At 42.0% G+C, this 18,224-nt stretch overlaps 1 protein-coding gene across 4 annotated transcripts in view; it reads left to right on the top strand.

Annotated features, from left to right (window-relative positions):
* enpp2 (ectonucleotide pyrophosphatase/phosphodiesterase 2) overlaps positions 1-18,224 on the top strand; it is a 52,974-nt gene that overhangs the window by 11,605 nt on the left and 23,145 nt on the right. Inside the window, exons 1-4 of one of the 4 annotated variants that reach the window (XM_012964657.3) lie at positions 1,829-2,044; positions 2,311-2,413; positions 14,522-14,677; positions 17,474-17,599. In XM_012964657.3, coding sequence (XP_012820111.1) covers positions 2,012-2,044; positions 2,311-2,413; positions 14,522-14,677; positions 17,474-17,599 — 418 coding nt within the window. In that variant the 5' untranslated portion in view covers positions 1,829-2,011. 4 annotated transcript variants of the gene reach the window in all.

The raw sequence follows: 18,224 nt of genomic DNA, 5'->3' as shown, positions 1-18,224 counted from the left end.
ATTCCCCAGCATATACTTGCTGCTGTAGTTTGCCTTTAAAAGTTATGTACAAAATTGGAATAAAATGAAAGGATTAAGAGGGGAAAGATTCACTGAATGCCAAAGGTTGCCGATCTGCCTCTGGAATATGTATCTGCAATAAATGGGATTATCTTCTAACACTCCTACTATCATAAAGTGAAAAAAACATCTCACTCTTATCCCTACAAAGCTTAGAACTTGTAACGCTGAAATCTGGTGTTTCTCAGCCGAGGGTGTGACAGAACTGCACATTCAGCACAAAAATTGAGATTATTTTACACACTTCACAACTGTTCACCAGTGGGGAATTCCCTGACTTTCTATTCACATTTTCTATTTACTATAAAAGTGAACAGCGAGATGTGAAATTTACGTCTGGCTCAATGTAATGAAATCTGGTGGGCTGATTTACCAATGGGCAGTTGCCAATAGTAACCAATCGTTTTATTTTTTATAGCTGGCCTTAAACATATCTATCTGATCTCTGCCCTATTGGGCCACCCATGTGAAAGGGGCCAACGATTGGATCCTTACGCTGGTCTGTGCAAACCTATTGGGAGGAATGCATCATCTTGCTGATTTGGCCTGCCCATGGGCTAGTGAGATGCCAGCATAGCCTGGAGGGGCAGAGCTGGCAGCATTGCCAGTGTAGAGGTGGTCATACATGGCCGATAAAAGCTGCCAACGTTCTGAGTCGGCATTTTATTGGCCTGTGTATGGGGCCCTTAGACAAGCCTTCCTGACTGGTATCTGGGCACATCATCCATCCTTTAAATGTGATTTGATCAGGTCAATCTGATATCGCCCACCTCCCTCCAAATGAGCAGGGATACCATTCTCCCTCTAGATGTCAGCTACAACCCTGTATCCCCTATACCTGGAATAGTAAGTCTGGTTTCCATACACAGGCAGTACTGTATCTGACTGATCGCCCAGGTAGCTTTGTGGATGGACATCGTTCGAGGGACCATACACAGAAAGGCCACCCTTCCTTAATTCTGCTCATTGGGGCCAGTGGCCCATGGAAAGCTGGGGGATTGGTGGCAGATAGCTAAGTGTACAGCAGCTCTCTTGGTTGGATACAAGCACAAGTGCCGTCATGTTTTCCCTAGTGTCCTTTGTGCCCCGACTGAACTTAATTTGGAACAAAAATAAACTGTTTAGGGTGGGTCCCACCACAAACTCTTTGTGCAATATTCAATTGTAATTCAAATGAGATTAGTGTGTACTGAACCTTGGGTCCCAGGACTGAATCTCATTTTTACTCTATGTTCCATTTCAGAATGTTTGGGGAGAACTGTGTTTACCTATAAATATATATATATATATGTATGTATCTTTATTTATAAAGCGCTACTTATGTACGCAGCACGGTACAGTAGAATACATTAATACAAACGGGGTTATTAAGATAATAATAGATAAATACAAATTATAACAATAGATACAAATAAATACAAGATATAGTTGCAATAAGTTAAGAGTCAAAGACACAAGAGGATCGAAGTCCCTGCCCCGTAGAGCTTACAATCTATATACAAATGTTTTCTTCAATTCAGTGCAAGCGGCTATTATACCGGGGGAGCGTTGCCTTCTATCCAGAACAGATTGGCAGGCAGATCCGTTGTAAAGAGGAAGCTTTTGTTTTCTGAGCCGAGCTCCGCAGGGCACACTGAAGCAGCTGGGCTGGGGAGCATGTTCCATAGAAAGTGTTGTTGGCCAAGTGTGAGAGGAGCGTGTGTGCTGGGAGGGGGTGCTGTGGTGGTGGTGGGAGTCAGATGAATCGGTGGCTCTAGCCTCTTACACTAGGGCTGTGATTTGTGAGTACAAAGTGATGAAATCTGCCCCTGGACAAATCAAATGAGCCTGTCAACTCAGCCAGGTGGGATCAGTTGTAGCTAATAGACTCAACTCCTAGAGCAAACACAGCAGAGGCATTCAAACTAGGGGGGGAAGAGGAGCTATTTAGTGGCTGGGATAGTCCAGCACTATGGCAATGAAAAACGGATTCAGTTTCTATAAGGTAGGAAAAGATTTTCTTTCTAAAAGAGACAAACTTTAATTTTGTTTCCGTTTCAGACCTGTCCTTTTACCATTACATTTTGAGCACTGTAAAACCTTACAGTATTTCAGTGCACCGTTGCTGAGCTACAACATCCAGCTTCCTTTGCTCCTGGAGGATGCTGGGAATTGTAGTCCAGCCATTGGAATTTCAAAGTGACTCCTTTGCTGCTGTCTAGTCTGCACCCAATTTATTAGTTTGACCGGCTCCCTTTATTACCCCCCTAGGTAATATCGTTGGTTACGTTTGCCATTGGGATTAATGTTTGCCTCGGATTTACAGCAAATCGCTTTAAACGGTCAGAAGAATGGGATGAAGGAGTCGCATCAGGTAAATACAAACCTCTTTCTATATATATATATACTTTTTTTAACATTTGATTTTAGAGAAATGTCTGTGGTTTTCTTAAACTGACACATTTTGTATAAGGAACAATATATTAGAAGTCACACGAGTGGCTGAAGAAGAACACTAGGCAGATGGTATATCTGTAGTGATATCTCTGTCTGTGTGCCCTGTATGTATTGAGCGTCTAGAAACAAAAATCCTTTATGATAGTAGTCAGGGCTGTATCAACAAAGCCTGTTGTTTAAATACCCCGACCAACAATAGGCAGAGGTAGAAGTCATGGAGAGTCAAACTTCCTCAATCAGCGCTGGATACAATGAACTTCCCCTGCTTATTTACACTCTTCTACACATTCACTTCCATAGAGCCCCCCCAAACAGGGACAGGTTCAGCGAGGCGAAAATAATTCCTAAATCTAGTGATAAATCTACTTTTTTTTCCCTATTATTTGTGCTGGGGGAGACTTTTGTTAACCAATGAAAATGATAATAAATCTTGGTTTCATTGTTAGAACATTTTTGTCAACTTGTCACTGTCTCTGGCACAGTCGGGGTCATTTTTTAGGATAGGGCAGATTGTTCTATTTCTGCAAGTGACCCAAGGGATATATTTAGTGCAGAATGTTAGATTTTTTTCTTCAGAAATGTCAAACCTGCAGCCCACCAGCTGTTCTTTAACTGAAATGTCCAGAAAAGACTGAGGGGGGGACACCCCTAAGCTACATATATGACAGATGTCTAAATCCAGATGAGACTACTTTTGCTAGGGAGGGGTGCAGTTGACAAAGACAATGCTCTGCAGAGTCATCTTCTGTCCGCCCATAGTGACTTCGGCACTTGGTGTCATGGACAGCAAAAATATGATTGCAAGCTGTATAGGTGAGGGATGTATGTCTGGAAAAATGCAGTGCTTTAGAAAATGTTGTATAATCACTATCATGATAACGTCTTGTTAGGGTAAGGTCTGCAACAGATAGTTATATCTGTCCCACCTGTTGCCTATTGGTAGTATGTATTTGGCTTCACCCGTGATTGGGTTATGCTTGGCAAGTGCTAAAAAAATTACTGACCACTAGCCGGACTTGCAAGAGAAGACAGCAAAGACCTGTACATGGTATTTATGGTAGCAGAAACGTCTTTGTTTGCTGGGTCAATATAGTGAACAATCTTGGGCGACTGGGGTTCTGTACCTATAGCGCAGGTGATTTGGTCACTGTTAGACTGCTTGCCAGGCACTTTGAGAGCTAGTAGATTTAATTGAATCTAAAGTAAAGCTCCCACAGAGCCCTGAAAGTGCTAGGGCGACAGCTATGACATCTGTGTGGCACGTTTGACATGGCCAGTCACCATGTCTTGGCTAGTAATCCCGTTTGACATATAGGGTATGTTAGGGAATGTACAGCACTGCAGGCAGATTTAGCCCTGTGGTGCCTGGATGATTGCAACAGTCATGGCTGCCATTGAGTGGTAACCCATCCCAGCCACACAGTACAGCTCTGGTTGCACAGTATGGTGCCCACAGTTAGACAATACTCCCTGCTGGTACCAACAAGCACTTTGCACAATAGCATATGTATTGGCCGCGAGATTTCCATGTTGCAAATATATATACTAGCCACAGCTCCAAGGTAGAGGTATCAGTCAAATTGTATTTTTCAAGCAGTGTAATGGCCACCAGCATGCAGGACTAAACTAGGATGATCCAATTGGCCAATGATCAGATCATCACGGGAGAACAGCATCAACTTGCCAATGTGGTTCAAACCTGCTCGATAGATATCTGCCCGATTTATAGCCAGATATTGGTGCAGCGGCTGTTGGAAGGGTCTTATTCCTGGGCCAATAAATTGTATTTCCTGCTTAACTTATCATGTCAAAAGTTTCTTCCAATACTCTCTGATATACATTGACGGTTGTCCCTTTTATAAACTGCTGATTGTCTCTCTTGTACATTTGCTTGTAAAACTTGTAAAGCCTAGTACATAGGTAACCAGATCTACTTCTGAATGTAGACCTATTTGATAGATTGACATCTCTAAGTGATCTACAACCTGAGGCTGAATCTATTTAGTTGTGTGTTTTGGGTCTATAAAATGCTAGTAATGGCACTGTCAGGCCTATCCTATTCAAATCAAAGGGAGGCATAAGGGGCAATTTCACAGGCCCTTCAGCTGGCTGTAAAGTAACCTTAGGTTGCATAAGTGTAAGATTTCTATGGAAACACTCTTTACAGAAAGGGCTTTTGGTAAATATATGGATGACCTTTGTTTGAGACCTTTGTTTCACCTTCCCTTGCTTGGTTAGTCAATTTCACTGGAGCCAAATATTAACCATGGCTTCAATAAGCGGGCTATTTAGACAAATTGTTTAGTTGTTGGGAAATCCCTTATCAGTAAAAAAAAGTAGTTCAGTGTCCTTCAGTAGTGTTCCATCTAAACATCATATTTAGATGTTTGTTACACTTTTATAAGCCATAACGGCCAGTTGACTGTTAGCGCTGAGGGGTCCTGTGGACTGGGCATATTTTGCCCCTGTTGGCAGTGGCACAGGAGTTGGCATTGCTATCTCACAGTGATGAGGTCTTCAGTTTAATTCCAGTTGAGGCACTTTTGTTTTTTAAACCCCCTGCTCATGTGGGTCAGCTCTTGGTGATCAGGTTTGAACTTACAGCCCCAAAAGCATAGGTAGGTTTTCCAATAAAACTGATACTAAAGTGTTTTTGTGCTGGTAGAACGAAAACTAGATTGTAATAGTCACCTAGCTGGTATTCCAACACGGCAAGAACATTAAAAACCAGGGGCCCCCAACCTTTCCTGCTCTTGAGCCACAGTCAAATGTAAAAAGACTTGGAGAGCAATACAAGCACCATAAAAGGTGCCAAATAAGGGCTACGATTGGCTATTAGGCAGCCTCTATGCACACTATCGGCTTACAGGGGGCTTTATTTGGTAGTAAATTATATATAATATAGGTGTACCTCTTTTAACATGGTATAGAACACAAAGCTCTCAGGTTATTTTAGAATCTGATATTTTGGCGCCAAGTACATCTGTCTGTGCCACCACCCTCAAACCTCCATGACCTCTTGTCTATTCTTTAATGAATGGGCCAGTTCATGAAGGCGATGTAGTGTTCTTACAGTAAATACATTCACTGACCTCATCACGCTCGGGCTGCTGCAGGCAAGAAACAGAAGAATCACCTTTGGTCTGGTCTAATGGGCATGGCTTGTGGGGAGGCTGAAAGGGGTAACTGTTGACAAACCATCAGCCGATCAGTAAACCCTCATCCCCCTGCCAGGATTTTGTGTAATTTTCCTTGATTTGAACGCCTGCAGTCCTGCGCTGCTCCAAAGTTCTGTGTGCTGCTCTGCTGTTCCGTCGGGCGCTCCAGAATTATCTGCCAGTATTCAAAGTTCACATGCAGATTAGTGAGGGGCAGGAAAATGTGCAGAGGGGCTTAAGCAGTAAAATCTTACCCCAAAGTACAGTTAACATGGAATGATTCTTCATAATTGTTATAAGGAAACTGAGACTTAAAGCATTGTTTATGTATAGAGTTTATAAGTTTTAGTTGATTTATTTTTCATATGATGTTTACTAAATCATATTGGCATAGGTTACTTTGCACTGGGGCCTATTATATTTATCCATCATTTTGGGTTAGTTTATTTTAGTGGGAGCAACCATATTTGCTCTGATGTGAATGCAACATTGCCCGCTACCGCCCTCTAATGGTAGAATGCTTCTTTTGGATTTACTAAGCAATGCCTTTTGTCTCACACATGGGAGTACCAGGGAAGAGAAAACATGTATTTTATATATTATATTATAGAGACAACCGGACCATTTAAAGCATTGTGCTTAGTACTTGATAATGTGTCTCTTCTATAGTGACCCCAGTAATGTCATACCCAGTGGCAAGATTCAGAAAGCCTAAAACTGCAGGATGAGCCAGTAACCATTTAACAGGAGGCAGGGAACGCTAGAGAACGATAACTAAATTCCCCCAAAGAACTTCATGTAAAACTGCTGAGAAATTTCTCCAAAAACCCCACTAGTCCCGCCCATCTGTTCCATTTCCTGCTGTCTCCTTTCCCAGGCTTTGCAGGGGGGGGGGGGGGGCGGCGGAAGTGCACTGTAGGATAGGAACCAATCAGCCGCTAGACTGACCTGATCAGGAACTGAAGCCTGTCTTTGCTTGTGTGACTGCAGGCTATCCCCCTCCTACTGTGCTTCTGGAAGGGGCCGTTAGGACACGCCCACCCCTCCTTTGAAACACTGACAGGGACCTGAGAGGATCTATAGGGGCCATTTTTACAGATAGTATTAATTTTTTAGCCAAAACTGATACCAGCACCATATGTTCATAATTGCCGACAGGATTAGAGGTTTTTTGTTTATCCTATATGTTTCTTTTAATATCATGAATGTGTAACACAAGGGCCCCCTGTCAAGGCGGGTGGCAGAACAGTATATTCTTAAATTACTGATGTAGGAAGTACCTTCTGATGTATTTTTGCTCAGTTATATTGCTCACTGTGACAGCCAGGAGCATCACCTCCATAAGGTGGTTGGCATGGTTCACTGGTAGTTTGTACCATGCAAATCTACTGCTCTGTAAAGTAGGGCTACACAGCTTGGTCTGGGCTGTTGCTTTTTTTTATTTTCTGTCCCATGTCTTTAGAAAGCTTATTGCCTCCAAGAATCCTTCACAGTTAGAATGGAAAGAAACCCCAGGCGTTGGGGGGCACCAAGGTGTTTTAACAGAAAGAGCTGTCAGAGGGTAGAAAATGTGTTTTTTCTTGGGTTGCCGTCAATGGTTATGTTGGCCGGCGCTTGTTTCTGTTGAGTTGCATGTAATGGTTGGGTTGGCTGTTTGCTCAGAATGTTTCATGTCCTTATAAATTAGATAATTGTCAGTAGGAGACATGGTGCTTTTTCAGCCGATGGAGGTTAAGTAAACGTTCCATACCATGTTGGTTTTGAGGTTTCCTATTCCAGTCATAAACATTACTGACAATGATGTCCTCCGGGGAGCTCTGAGACTGTGGGGATACGGTGTCGGGTATTGAAAAGCAACGTTATGTATTCATAGTGATGGTGGCAACTTGTTTTGATCTCTTCCTACTCCCATATTCTTGGGTATCTGTAATAAATGCTACTTGGAAATATTATTGCCTAGTCACTTGGTGACTTTATTTAATAAACCAGTTTTCCTGAGAAATACTTAGAAACAGGATTTTCTTTTTCTATCAGGGACATATATATCTGTTTCCCCATATAACTGCACCATGATTCTTAACCCTTTACCCCATATCTACCCCTGTTTGTTTTTTTTTTTTATATTTTTTTTAAGCTGCACTGAATCCACTATTTTGGGATTTGGCCCAAACCCGAATCCTTTGTGAAAGATTAGGGCGAATATCTAGCTGAATTGGACTATACAAATTAGGCTCTGAAGCATTAAAGAGAACCGCACTCGGTTAAAAATGTTCAGCTTCTGTGTTTCTGTGACGCAAAGTCATGTGATTTTTAAGGATTCAGATTTCGTTTGGTCAGGAACGTGGATTCTTCTGAATCTGAATCCTTCTAAAAAAGGCAGAATCCCGGACTGTGCCTGTGCCCTATCCAGGACACGAAAGAAGATTGCCGGGGCCAATGTACTTGTTAGCAGACAGGAGCACCAGCCTGGGGGCTAAGGTTATTATTATATTCAATGGGGTTGCCTGACACATTAACCCCCCCCTTCAGTTCTCTCAGTAGTGCCCTTAAGTCTCCCCATATTTCTCCTGTTCAGAAGCCTCATAGGAAAAAAAACACTGAGCTGTGTAAAGAAAATTCCCATAATGCCTCACTCCTGCACCAAGACCAAGACTGGTGTACATACTCAGTTTGTAAGACTATGAGGAAGCTTCCTGCGGATTGGCTCAGATCCACATTCCTAAACGGGGGAGGGGGGGGCGCGTTCTTAGAATTCTTGAAGGAGAGAGGAGAGAACTGCGTGACAACAAATCCTGTTTCTTTTGAAAGAGAACACTTTCTGTGAGTGCTTATGGCTGTATTTACATAGACCTTTCTGATAAAGCTTACTGAGTTTTACCTTTCCTTCTCCTTAGATAAAATGAAATTTGTTTGTTTGTAGCGGTTATAGATTGGTGCCATAATTAACATGCTATACATTCTACGTTACATAGGGTTGAAAAAAGACCAGAGTCCGTTAAGTTCAACCCTTCCAAGTAAACCCAGCCACTCGAATGAAAAACTCAGAAAAGTCCAGTTGTTTTAGAGTTAATTCTTCTAGATACTATATTGCATAAACGGCTCATATGTAAAACCCTGTTTCATCTAAATAAACCATTTTCAGAAAAAATATACTTTTTGCTATTGGGTACTCCTCAATAGAAAATTGCCATTTTATATACTAAGGGCCGCCCCCTGGGATCATAGGATTCACAGTGCACACAAACAAGCCAAGGCACACATACATGCTAGGCCCCATCAGCCAATGAATGGGCAGAGTTCCTCCTGTTGCTCCCACACTACTTCCTGTTACAGTTAGAGCTGCATCACTTCCTGTCAGCTGATCTCTGAGGGAGCACACAGCCCATCACTAAATGGCGGCTCAAGGGGAAAAAAATGCAAAAGAGCAATATTTACTGATAAATATATTCCACTTTGGCAAGATCCTAGTAATAGTTTATATCATGTTAAGTGACCTATCTGTTGGTTGATTATTTATTTTGTTGGTCTATTTTTCCTTTAAGAGAGTTAAGCACCCCTGCTTTAAAACAGTGGACAGCGAAAGATTTAAGTTTAAGCCCCTAAGGGCTCTGGCACACGGGGAGATTAGTCGCCCGCGACAAAACTCCCTGTTTGCGGGCGACTAATCTCCCCGAGTTGCCTTCCCCTGCCATCCCACCGGCGACAATGTAAGTCGCCGGTGGGATGGCACACGCGGCAGCGCGATTTCGCGCAAATCACCGAAAAAGCCTTGCGAGTCTTTTTTGGCGATTTCCCGAAATCGCGCCGCCGATACACACAAGTGGCAGTTCTGCTATCTGATTGAAAATTCCTGGTGTCATTTTTATGTTTCTGGGCCCTTGTTTTAACCTGCCTAGGGGTCTGGCTTAGGTACACTTGCCCCCAGGGGCATTTCATAACATACACTACATAACGCCTTCTAAATTATATGTTGAGTAGAGTTGCAATAACAGACCTTTCAGCTCAGACATGGAAGGGTGCCTTTATGAGGTGTGTACCTCTAAACCTGCGCATGTTGTTTCTTTCTGTGTCGGACTTGGAGTATGGGAGTATTGTGACTGATCAATATAAAAACCTGTATTTAGGAACATCCTAGCGCTTCCCTGAGGATTTTGGAACTGGCAGTGGCACACAGGGCAACTTTGCCTCAAAAAGTAGCTAAAGCAATTTTGGTGCCTGCTGTGGCAGTTGCCTGTAAGTGCTTATACCAACAAGAGACTGTTGCTTAGAAACATCTGGCAAAAGCTTGCTATAGCAATCAGGGCTTATTTTGTACTATCCCATAATGCACCTAGGCATTTGTTTCTCCCTTCCCATAATGCACCTGGGCAACCAGTGGCTAATTTTTACCTTCACATAATTCACCTGAGGAGCCCAGTGTCTAGTTAGTACCATCCCATAATGCACCTAGGCATTTGTTTCTCCCTTCCCATAATGCACCTGGGCAGCCAGTGGTTAATCTTTACCTTCACATAATTCACCTGAGGAGCCCAGTGTCTAGTTATCCCATAATGCACCTAGGCATTTGTTTCTCCCTTCCCATAATGCACCTGGGCAGCCAGTGGTTAATCTTTACCTTCACATAATTCACCTGAGGAGCCCATTGTCTAGTTAGTACCATCCCATAATGCACCTGGGCAGCCAGGGGTTAATTTTTACCTTCACATAATTCACCTGAGGAGCCCAGTGTCTAGTTATTCCATAATGCACCTGGGCAGCCAGTGGCTAATTTTTACCTTCACATAATTCACCTGAGGAGCCCAGTGTCTAGTTAGTACCATCCCATAATGCACCTAGGCATTTGTTTCTCCCTTCCCATAATGCACCTGGGCAGCCAGTGGTTAATCTTTAACTTCACATAATTCACCTGAGGAGCCCAGTGTCTAGTTATCCCATAATGCACCTAGGCATTTGTTTCTCCCTTCCCATAATGCACCTGGGCAGCCAGTGGTTAATCTTTACCTTCACATAATTCACCTGAGGAGCCCAGTGTCTAGTTATTCCATAATGCACCTAGGCATTTGTTTCTCCCTTCCCATAATGCACCTGGGCAGCCAGTGGTTAATCTTTACCTTCACATAATTCACCTGAGGAGCCCAGTGTCTAGTTAGTACAATCCCATAATGCACCTAGGCATTTGTTTCTCCCTTCCCATAATGCACCTGGGCAGCCAGTGGCTAATTTTTACCTTCACATAATTCACCTGAGGAGCCCAGTGTCTAGTTAGTACCATCCCATAATGCACCTAGGCATTTGTTTCTCCCTTCCCATAATGCACCTGGGCAGCCAGTGGTTAATTTTTACCTTCACATAATTCACCTGAGGAGCCCAGTGTCTAGTTATCCCATAATGCACCTAGGCATTTGTTTCTCCCTTCCCATAATGCACCTGGGCAGCCAGTGGTTAATTTTTACCTTCACATAATTCACCTGAGGAGCCCAGTGTCTAGTTAGTACCATCCCATAATGCACTCCAGCATCCAGAGTTTATTTTGTGCCATACTGTAATGTGCTTAAGCAGCCAGTGGATAGTTTCTCCCTTCCCATAATGCACCTGGCAGTCTGTGGTAAACTTGTACCTTCCCATAATGCACCTGTGCTGCCAGTCTTGAGAGTTTTGACTGAAAATACTTAGTGCCCCTTTTGCCTCAAAATTGTTTGTGCCAATGGAGCTGGAGTCTGAATAAGCCCAGACTCTGCATGGAGGTTACAATTTTGTCTTAGTGACCGTTTTGTGCTCAGGTACCTTATCGTCTGTAATAGTTGGTGGCCATATAGGTGGCAAAACCATCCTTTTTTGTTTATTTAGGGGGAGATTTCTCAACATTCGAGTTTAATTTTTCTTACAATTCTAGTTTTTTTGCTCTAAAAAAACTTGGATTTGAAATGATTCTCAATTATTCATTGCTATATGTGCTTGAACTACTTGGCAATCATAAAAACCCACAAAATATACAAGGAGTGCACACCCCCAGTCCACCAAAATCCAGGTCCCAGCCGCTGCAACTGTGTTTTCCATTTTTACTTGTTACTGTTGTTTATCTCTTTTTTTTACTTTTTTTTTTCTTTTCTATACTTTATTCAATTTAGAAAAACAATCTCAAATTCAGGAACTTGAAAACTGACAAACAAGCCCATTAATGTTTAAATGACTTTTAGCCGACTACAGGTATGGGATCCCTTATTCGTAAACCCGTTATCCAGAAAGGTCAGAATTACGGAAAGGCCATCTTCCATAGACTCCATTATAAGCAAATAATTCTGATTTTTAAAAATGATTTCCTTTTTCTCTGTAAAAATAAAACAGTACCTGTTCTTGATCCCAACTAAGATATAATTACCCCTTATTGGGGGCAGAACAGCCCTATTGGGTTTATTTAATGGTTAAATGGTTCCCTTTTCTCTGTAATAATAAAACAGTACCTGTACTTGATCCCAACTAAGGTATAATTACCACTTATTGGGGGCAGAACAGCCCTATTGGGTTTATTTAATGGTTAAATGGTTCCCTTTTCTCTGTAATAATAAAACAGTACCTGAACTTGATCCCAACTAAGATATAATTAATCCTTATTGGAGGCAAAATAAGCCTATTGGGTTTATTAAGTATTTAAATGTTTTTTAGCAGACTTAAATTGTGGAGATCCAAATTACAGAAAGATCCCTTATCCGGAAAACCCCAGGTCCCGAGCATTCTGGATAAGAGGTGCCATACCTGTACTAAAAATTACTGAAAAATCTATTTGGAAAACCCCATGTCTGGATAATAGATCCTTTACTTGTCTATGTATGTATATTTATATAGCACTATATGTGCTGTGTGACTCAATGACAGAATTACTCAGACCCGTTTGTACCTGATTTCCATGAAGCTTTTGTCCCAAGGCAACACAGGGCAGACCTGCAAATCTCTTTCTTTTTTCTGAGGCCTGATGGCTCCGGCACTAGGTAGATAAGCTGCAGGCCATACTTTGTTGGGCAGGCCTCCTTCGGGCAGCAAGACGGACATGAGTTAGTAATGTGAACTCTTTCCAGAGGTGTCTGGGAGTTGCTAGTCAAGGTCAGAAGGGTGCTTATAAAGCAGGCATCTGCTAATTTTAAGATTTGCGAGCAAGTATGGGGATGTTAACCAAAAGAAAAAAGAAAAAAAACAATGACAGTTAGTTATTTGTAAATTAAAGATTGCAACTGCCATAGCTTTCCAGACTACAGAAATGAAGAACATAGAAATGTAAAATAGATCAGCTCTCCTCCTGCCGAAACTCTATGTCCCACGGTACTTAGCACACTTCTTTAAAGGGCAATAGAACCCGCATTTTGGTTTTGGGAAACAATGCTGTTTTTTTTAAAGAAATGGCCTTTTTAAGTGCAGAATATGCAAAGCATTATGGGAATTGGAGTCTTGGCGGGAGGAGAGATGACTACGGTGTTTCAGTGGCGTGAGTAGTCAGGACAAGCAGTGTCCAGTCCCAGGGCCACTTTAAAAATCAGTGGGCCCTGGGCAGATGCCTCTTTTGCTCTCGGAACAGAGATTGGCCCTGTCCAATACCAGTGCCTGTAGTTACTACTATATGGTTACTCCAGTACCTGTGGTTACTCCTGTATGTACCACCCACTGTACTTTACTGTCTATCTAGGCAGGGTAATTCTGTGGTTAATCCTACACTAATTCTGTGGTTATTTCTGTATGTACCAGTTGTCTTACAGCCTGCGCAGGGTACATCTTTCCTTACTTATTCTGTAGGTACCACTCACCTTGGCCTCTCTGGGCAGTGTACTTGTGCAATTACTCGCCTGCCCTCTGTGTGGCTAGCATTGATCTGTCAGGGATCCCCAACCTTTTATACACATGAGCCACATTTAAATGGAAAAAATGTTGGGGAGCAACACAAGCATGAAAAAGGTTCCTGGGTGTGCCAATAAGAGCTATAATTGGCTACTTAATAGCCCCTATGTGGACTGGCAGCCTACAGAAGGCTCTATTTGGCATTATACTTGGTTGTTATGCAACCGAAACTTGAAATTCAAAAATAAGCACCTTTTTTGAGGCCACTGGGAGCAACATCCAAGGGGTTGGTGAGCAACATGTTGCCCCTGAGCCACTGGTTGGGGAACACTGCAGTGCCTACTCATCTGCAAGTGCCTCTTGGTTCTGTACATCTATGGTTATTTGTACTATGTGCATGTTTCCTTCTACATGGTCAGCGTTTGGTTCCATTTCATCTGTCCCGTATCTAGAATAACAAAGAAATGAAAACCGTTGTACACATTTAATTAAAGCAGGCTGAACTGCTCAGTTATCATTGCACAATCACAAGACATATTCCTTGGCCACAGAAAGCATATTTTGTCTTAATGCAACAGTGTCCTGTTACCTAGTTATAAAGCTAAAGCAATAACAGCATTGCATCTGCATTTATTATATTTTGTGAAATATTTGAAATAGTTGCCAGAAACACCCTGCAACGTGCCAGTAGGATCTGGGTGATAGTGTTCAATAAATGTGTCTGGCTTCAGTAGTTGCCACCTTAATGATCCATAGAGTGTCTTCTAAATTGAACAGCTAAGACTTTGCTAAAGCTGGAGCTTGCACAAATGGGCACCACACTAATTCACAATGGCCTTTCTCATTGACCCTGACTGGGATGCCACTTTGTCCGCCTACTTATGGGATCATATATCTCACATCTCACCATCTACTTACAGGTCCATATATCTGTAATGGACCCGCTAACTATTCCAAAGAAGGCAGGAGTGAACATTATATGCCTTGCTTTGTGATATACAGGAAATGTTTAGTTCATAACTTCCTTTTGGTCTTTCCCACAGTTCTTTCAGACTCCCCTTGGATTAGAACTTCTGGGTCCTGCAAGGGAAGATGTTTTGAACTCATGGAGGCCGAAGCCCCTGCCTGCCGCTGTGACAACCTGTGTAAAAGCTACAACAGCTGCTGCGAAGACTTTGATGAACATTGTCTAAAGATAGGTATGCAAGAGAGATGGCTTCACTTATGATAACTGTATACTAAACTGTTTTTTCCTTTGTTTTGAGCATCTAAAAACATCTTTGTGTGGTCAGTGACTAGAGCTGCCATCTGGTACCACCCTAGTTGTATATCTCCAAATTTACTGGTAATGTACTTGCTGGTACATTTGTAGGCACATTATCCTACCCTGATCCTCCCCATCGCAGCTAGCTTTCCAGATCCAGTAGTGCCACCCTGCCCACCCCCCAGAGTGAGTTAGTTGCCAACGCATCGTTTCAGCTTTCTGAAGTTGTGCAAATGTTCCCCCTGCACGCAGCTTTTGGAAAACTGAAGCAATGGAGCAGTTGGTCATCTGCAGTAGCAGAGATCTTGCTCCATGGGCCATCAGCCTTACAACCTTTGCTACCCCCTATCATGTATGGCAGGTAAAAGACTAGACTAAAGGTGGCAACTCCATCAGTGACACATTTTATAGATAAGATGACCACATTTTATTATTGAGATGGTCAGAAGGTGAAAAGGGAAAATAAAAAATTATGCATTGTAATAAAGACAACAGAAGGAGGGTTGCTAGTTAGTTAATTAGTTGCATATCTTTTAATATTTCAATTTTAAAGGTGGGACAAGCTCGTTCCCACCTCAGTCCTTCTGGCCATGCAGTTATTCACAGACAATCCACCCAAAGACCCCACTGATTTTCTTGTACCTGTAAAAAAGTTTGATTTTTTTTCTTTTCTTTCTACTTTTTTATAAAATAATAATTTACTCTCAAAGGCTGTGCCATGATGGGAACCCAGGGCAAAAGCCCTTTCAGACCTGATAATGTAAGATGTATCTTGGTGTCAGACTGCAGCCATTTTTATAGTAATAATTAAAAATGCCAAAGATAACAATGCTCTAGATGTTTAGTTCTGCCGAGGGTGAATATTAATACATATATATATATATATAGTGACTACAAAATAAATATGACCTTCTGTCCAATGATATTATGTTTTTGTATGTTGCACATATAAAATCTGTAACTCGCACACAACTATGTTTTTGACATTGGTGCCCATGCAAACTACAGTATCGAAAAGACAGTCTAAACGATGATGATAAATCAATAGCAGTGTATTGTGGGTAGGTGTGTTGAAGGGGTTAAGTAGAGTCCAGCATACATGTGGCTTTTAGGATTCTGAATGAGGGAGGTGGTTGTGTTTCATCTGGTCTGGGTCGCCACTCTCTCTAATTAAAGAAACCACTTAATAAATACATGTTAGTCTCAGTGAAAGTCACTTTTTATGAGACTTTAAGGGGCTCAGGACACGACTGGAACATGTTCCCAAGTCAAACAGTGCTCAGATTGTTTGTGCGTGAGGAATTGGGTAATAGGACATAAGGAGGTTTGTAAGGCCGGGCCCTGCTAACGTGTGTCTGCCCCACTTGGGCTTTCCTGCTGTTGTACCTCCTGAAACACACTGTGCATTTATGTACGTCAGCTTTACCCTTCCTGGCTTTTTCTTAAAGGTAAAATATAACCCCTTCTTTTAATGCAATAAGTAATAAATAAATACTGCATAAAGTCATATTGGTGGCAAAACAGTCCTGTATTTGATGTTAAATGTTTTGCACATACTTAAGGTATGGAGATCCAAATTAAAGAAGTAGCTACATATGTCTTTGCCCTAAAGGGCCAATGAAGTAGGACGATCTCCATTACAGTTATGGCTCTCTTTGTTTTATATATGATAACAATAATTTAAAAAAAATGTATAAAATATATATTTTCTTTAGCAGACAGCATCAAGGACACTCCCCTCTGGATTAAACATGCTGTTGTTAAATCTGTATTCGGGTCTGCTTTGGCTATTCAAATCCCTGAGTAGAGTTATGTTCCAATTTTTGCTTCTTTCATTTCCAAATATTCTGCTTTGGGGCACAGTCTCCCTTTTCTCTCAGCTCAGATCCCCCCTTGTCTGGCTGCTATTTATATACTGAGTTCATGAATAGTGTGTGCCTGTAACATGGGCAGAATTTTCTTTTTATTAGGTCAGAGCCAAGCTGAGAAGAAACTGTATCAGCGGGAAAGGGGCATTAGGTAATACTGTTCTGGGAATATGCCTTTTTCAGTTGATGTTCTTTTAGTGCTAGACTGGATATGTTTAAAAGTGCAGTAATAAATTCAAAGTGATTCAATTGTGTTAATATCCCATTTATTTCTGTCCAGTAAAGCTGGTTATGCGTGGGTCCATTTTGTATTTCCACCTTTTGAAAGCAAGATGCCATCTTATTGGTGTGGTCTTGGACAGATATTAATAAGGCAGGGTTTGGTCTTGGACAGATATTAATAAGGCAGGGTGTGGTCTTGGATATTAATAAGGCAGGGTGTGGTCTTGGATATTAATAAGGCAGGGTGTGGTCTTGGATATTAATAAGGCAGGGTGTGGTCTTGGACAGGTAATAACAAGGCAGGGTGTGGTCCTGGGCAGATATTATCCAGGCAGGGTGTGGTCCTGGGCAGATATTATCCAGGCAGGGTGTGGTCTTGGACAGATATTATCCAGGCAGGGTGTGGTCTTGGGCTGATATTACCCAGGCAGGGTGGAGCATCCCACAGGTGAGCACCCCATCTGTTGTGGACAGTGACTGATTGCTATTAGGCCTATCTAGGCATTTGCCCAGGCCCAGAGTTTCTAGGCAGGAATAATACAGTATATCCCCTGTTGAAAGAGGTCACATAGTAGTTCTGTGACTATAGCTTATTCAAGTAGTGGAACACTAAGGGCACTTCTAATATCCCATTCTTGCAGGCCGTGGTTGGGAATGCACCAAGGATCGCTGCGGAGAGACTCGGAATGAGGACAATGCTTGCCACTGCTCTGAAGACTGCTTAACTAAAGGCGACTGTTGCACTAACTATCAAGTAGTATGCAAAGGTAAATGGCATCTTCTGTTCTGGTTCTGCCTTCTTTCTGACTTATATAAACTAGAACAGATAGTATAAACCATAAAAGGCCCTAAATATCTCAATTTATTTTTTCCTTCCTCCATTTTTTTTATCCTTTCTTGTTCTGTAATCTACTTAGCACTATGAATTACTGTTCACTCTCAAAACCTCTTTGAATTTTTTTGGCCTCCAGTGTGTATGATAATGCTGAAAGCAAGTGAGCAGATTCTGCATACTGAATGCCCTTTGCCTTCGGACAGTTATCTTTTGTCTTTGCCTTGAATTACTCATTGCGGTTTGGGGGCTGTCGCGGGTGGGTACGAAACACAGCATGAATCATGTGCAACTGACGTTGGTTTCGTTTTTGTGCTTTGGGGAATATCAAGAGCAGCAATCTTAAAGCAGAACTAATGGCAGAACTAGTAATCTGTTTGGGGGGCTGTTGGAACGTTACTTGCCCTTAGTATTTTGTATGAACAAGAACTAGAGTAAACTTTGTTAGTTGCTTACATGATGGAGTGTCTGTTGAAAGCAGGATCTGCTGGTCCCTTTTTTTCTACTTCTGGCCTTGACTTTTTAAACAATTGTCAGAAATCAGTTCTTTTCCAGCAAAG

The sequence above is a fragment of the Xenopus tropicalis genome, chromosome 6 (assembly GCF_000004195.4).
Source record: "Xenopus tropicalis strain Nigerian chromosome 6, UCB_Xtro_10.0, whole genome shotgun sequence".
Taxonomy (NCBI): Eukaryota; Metazoa; Chordata; class Amphibia; order Anura; family Pipidae; genus Xenopus; species Xenopus tropicalis.
The sequence above is the reverse complement of the archived record's forward strand: the minus strand, read 5'-3'. Positions and strand labels throughout refer to the sequence as shown.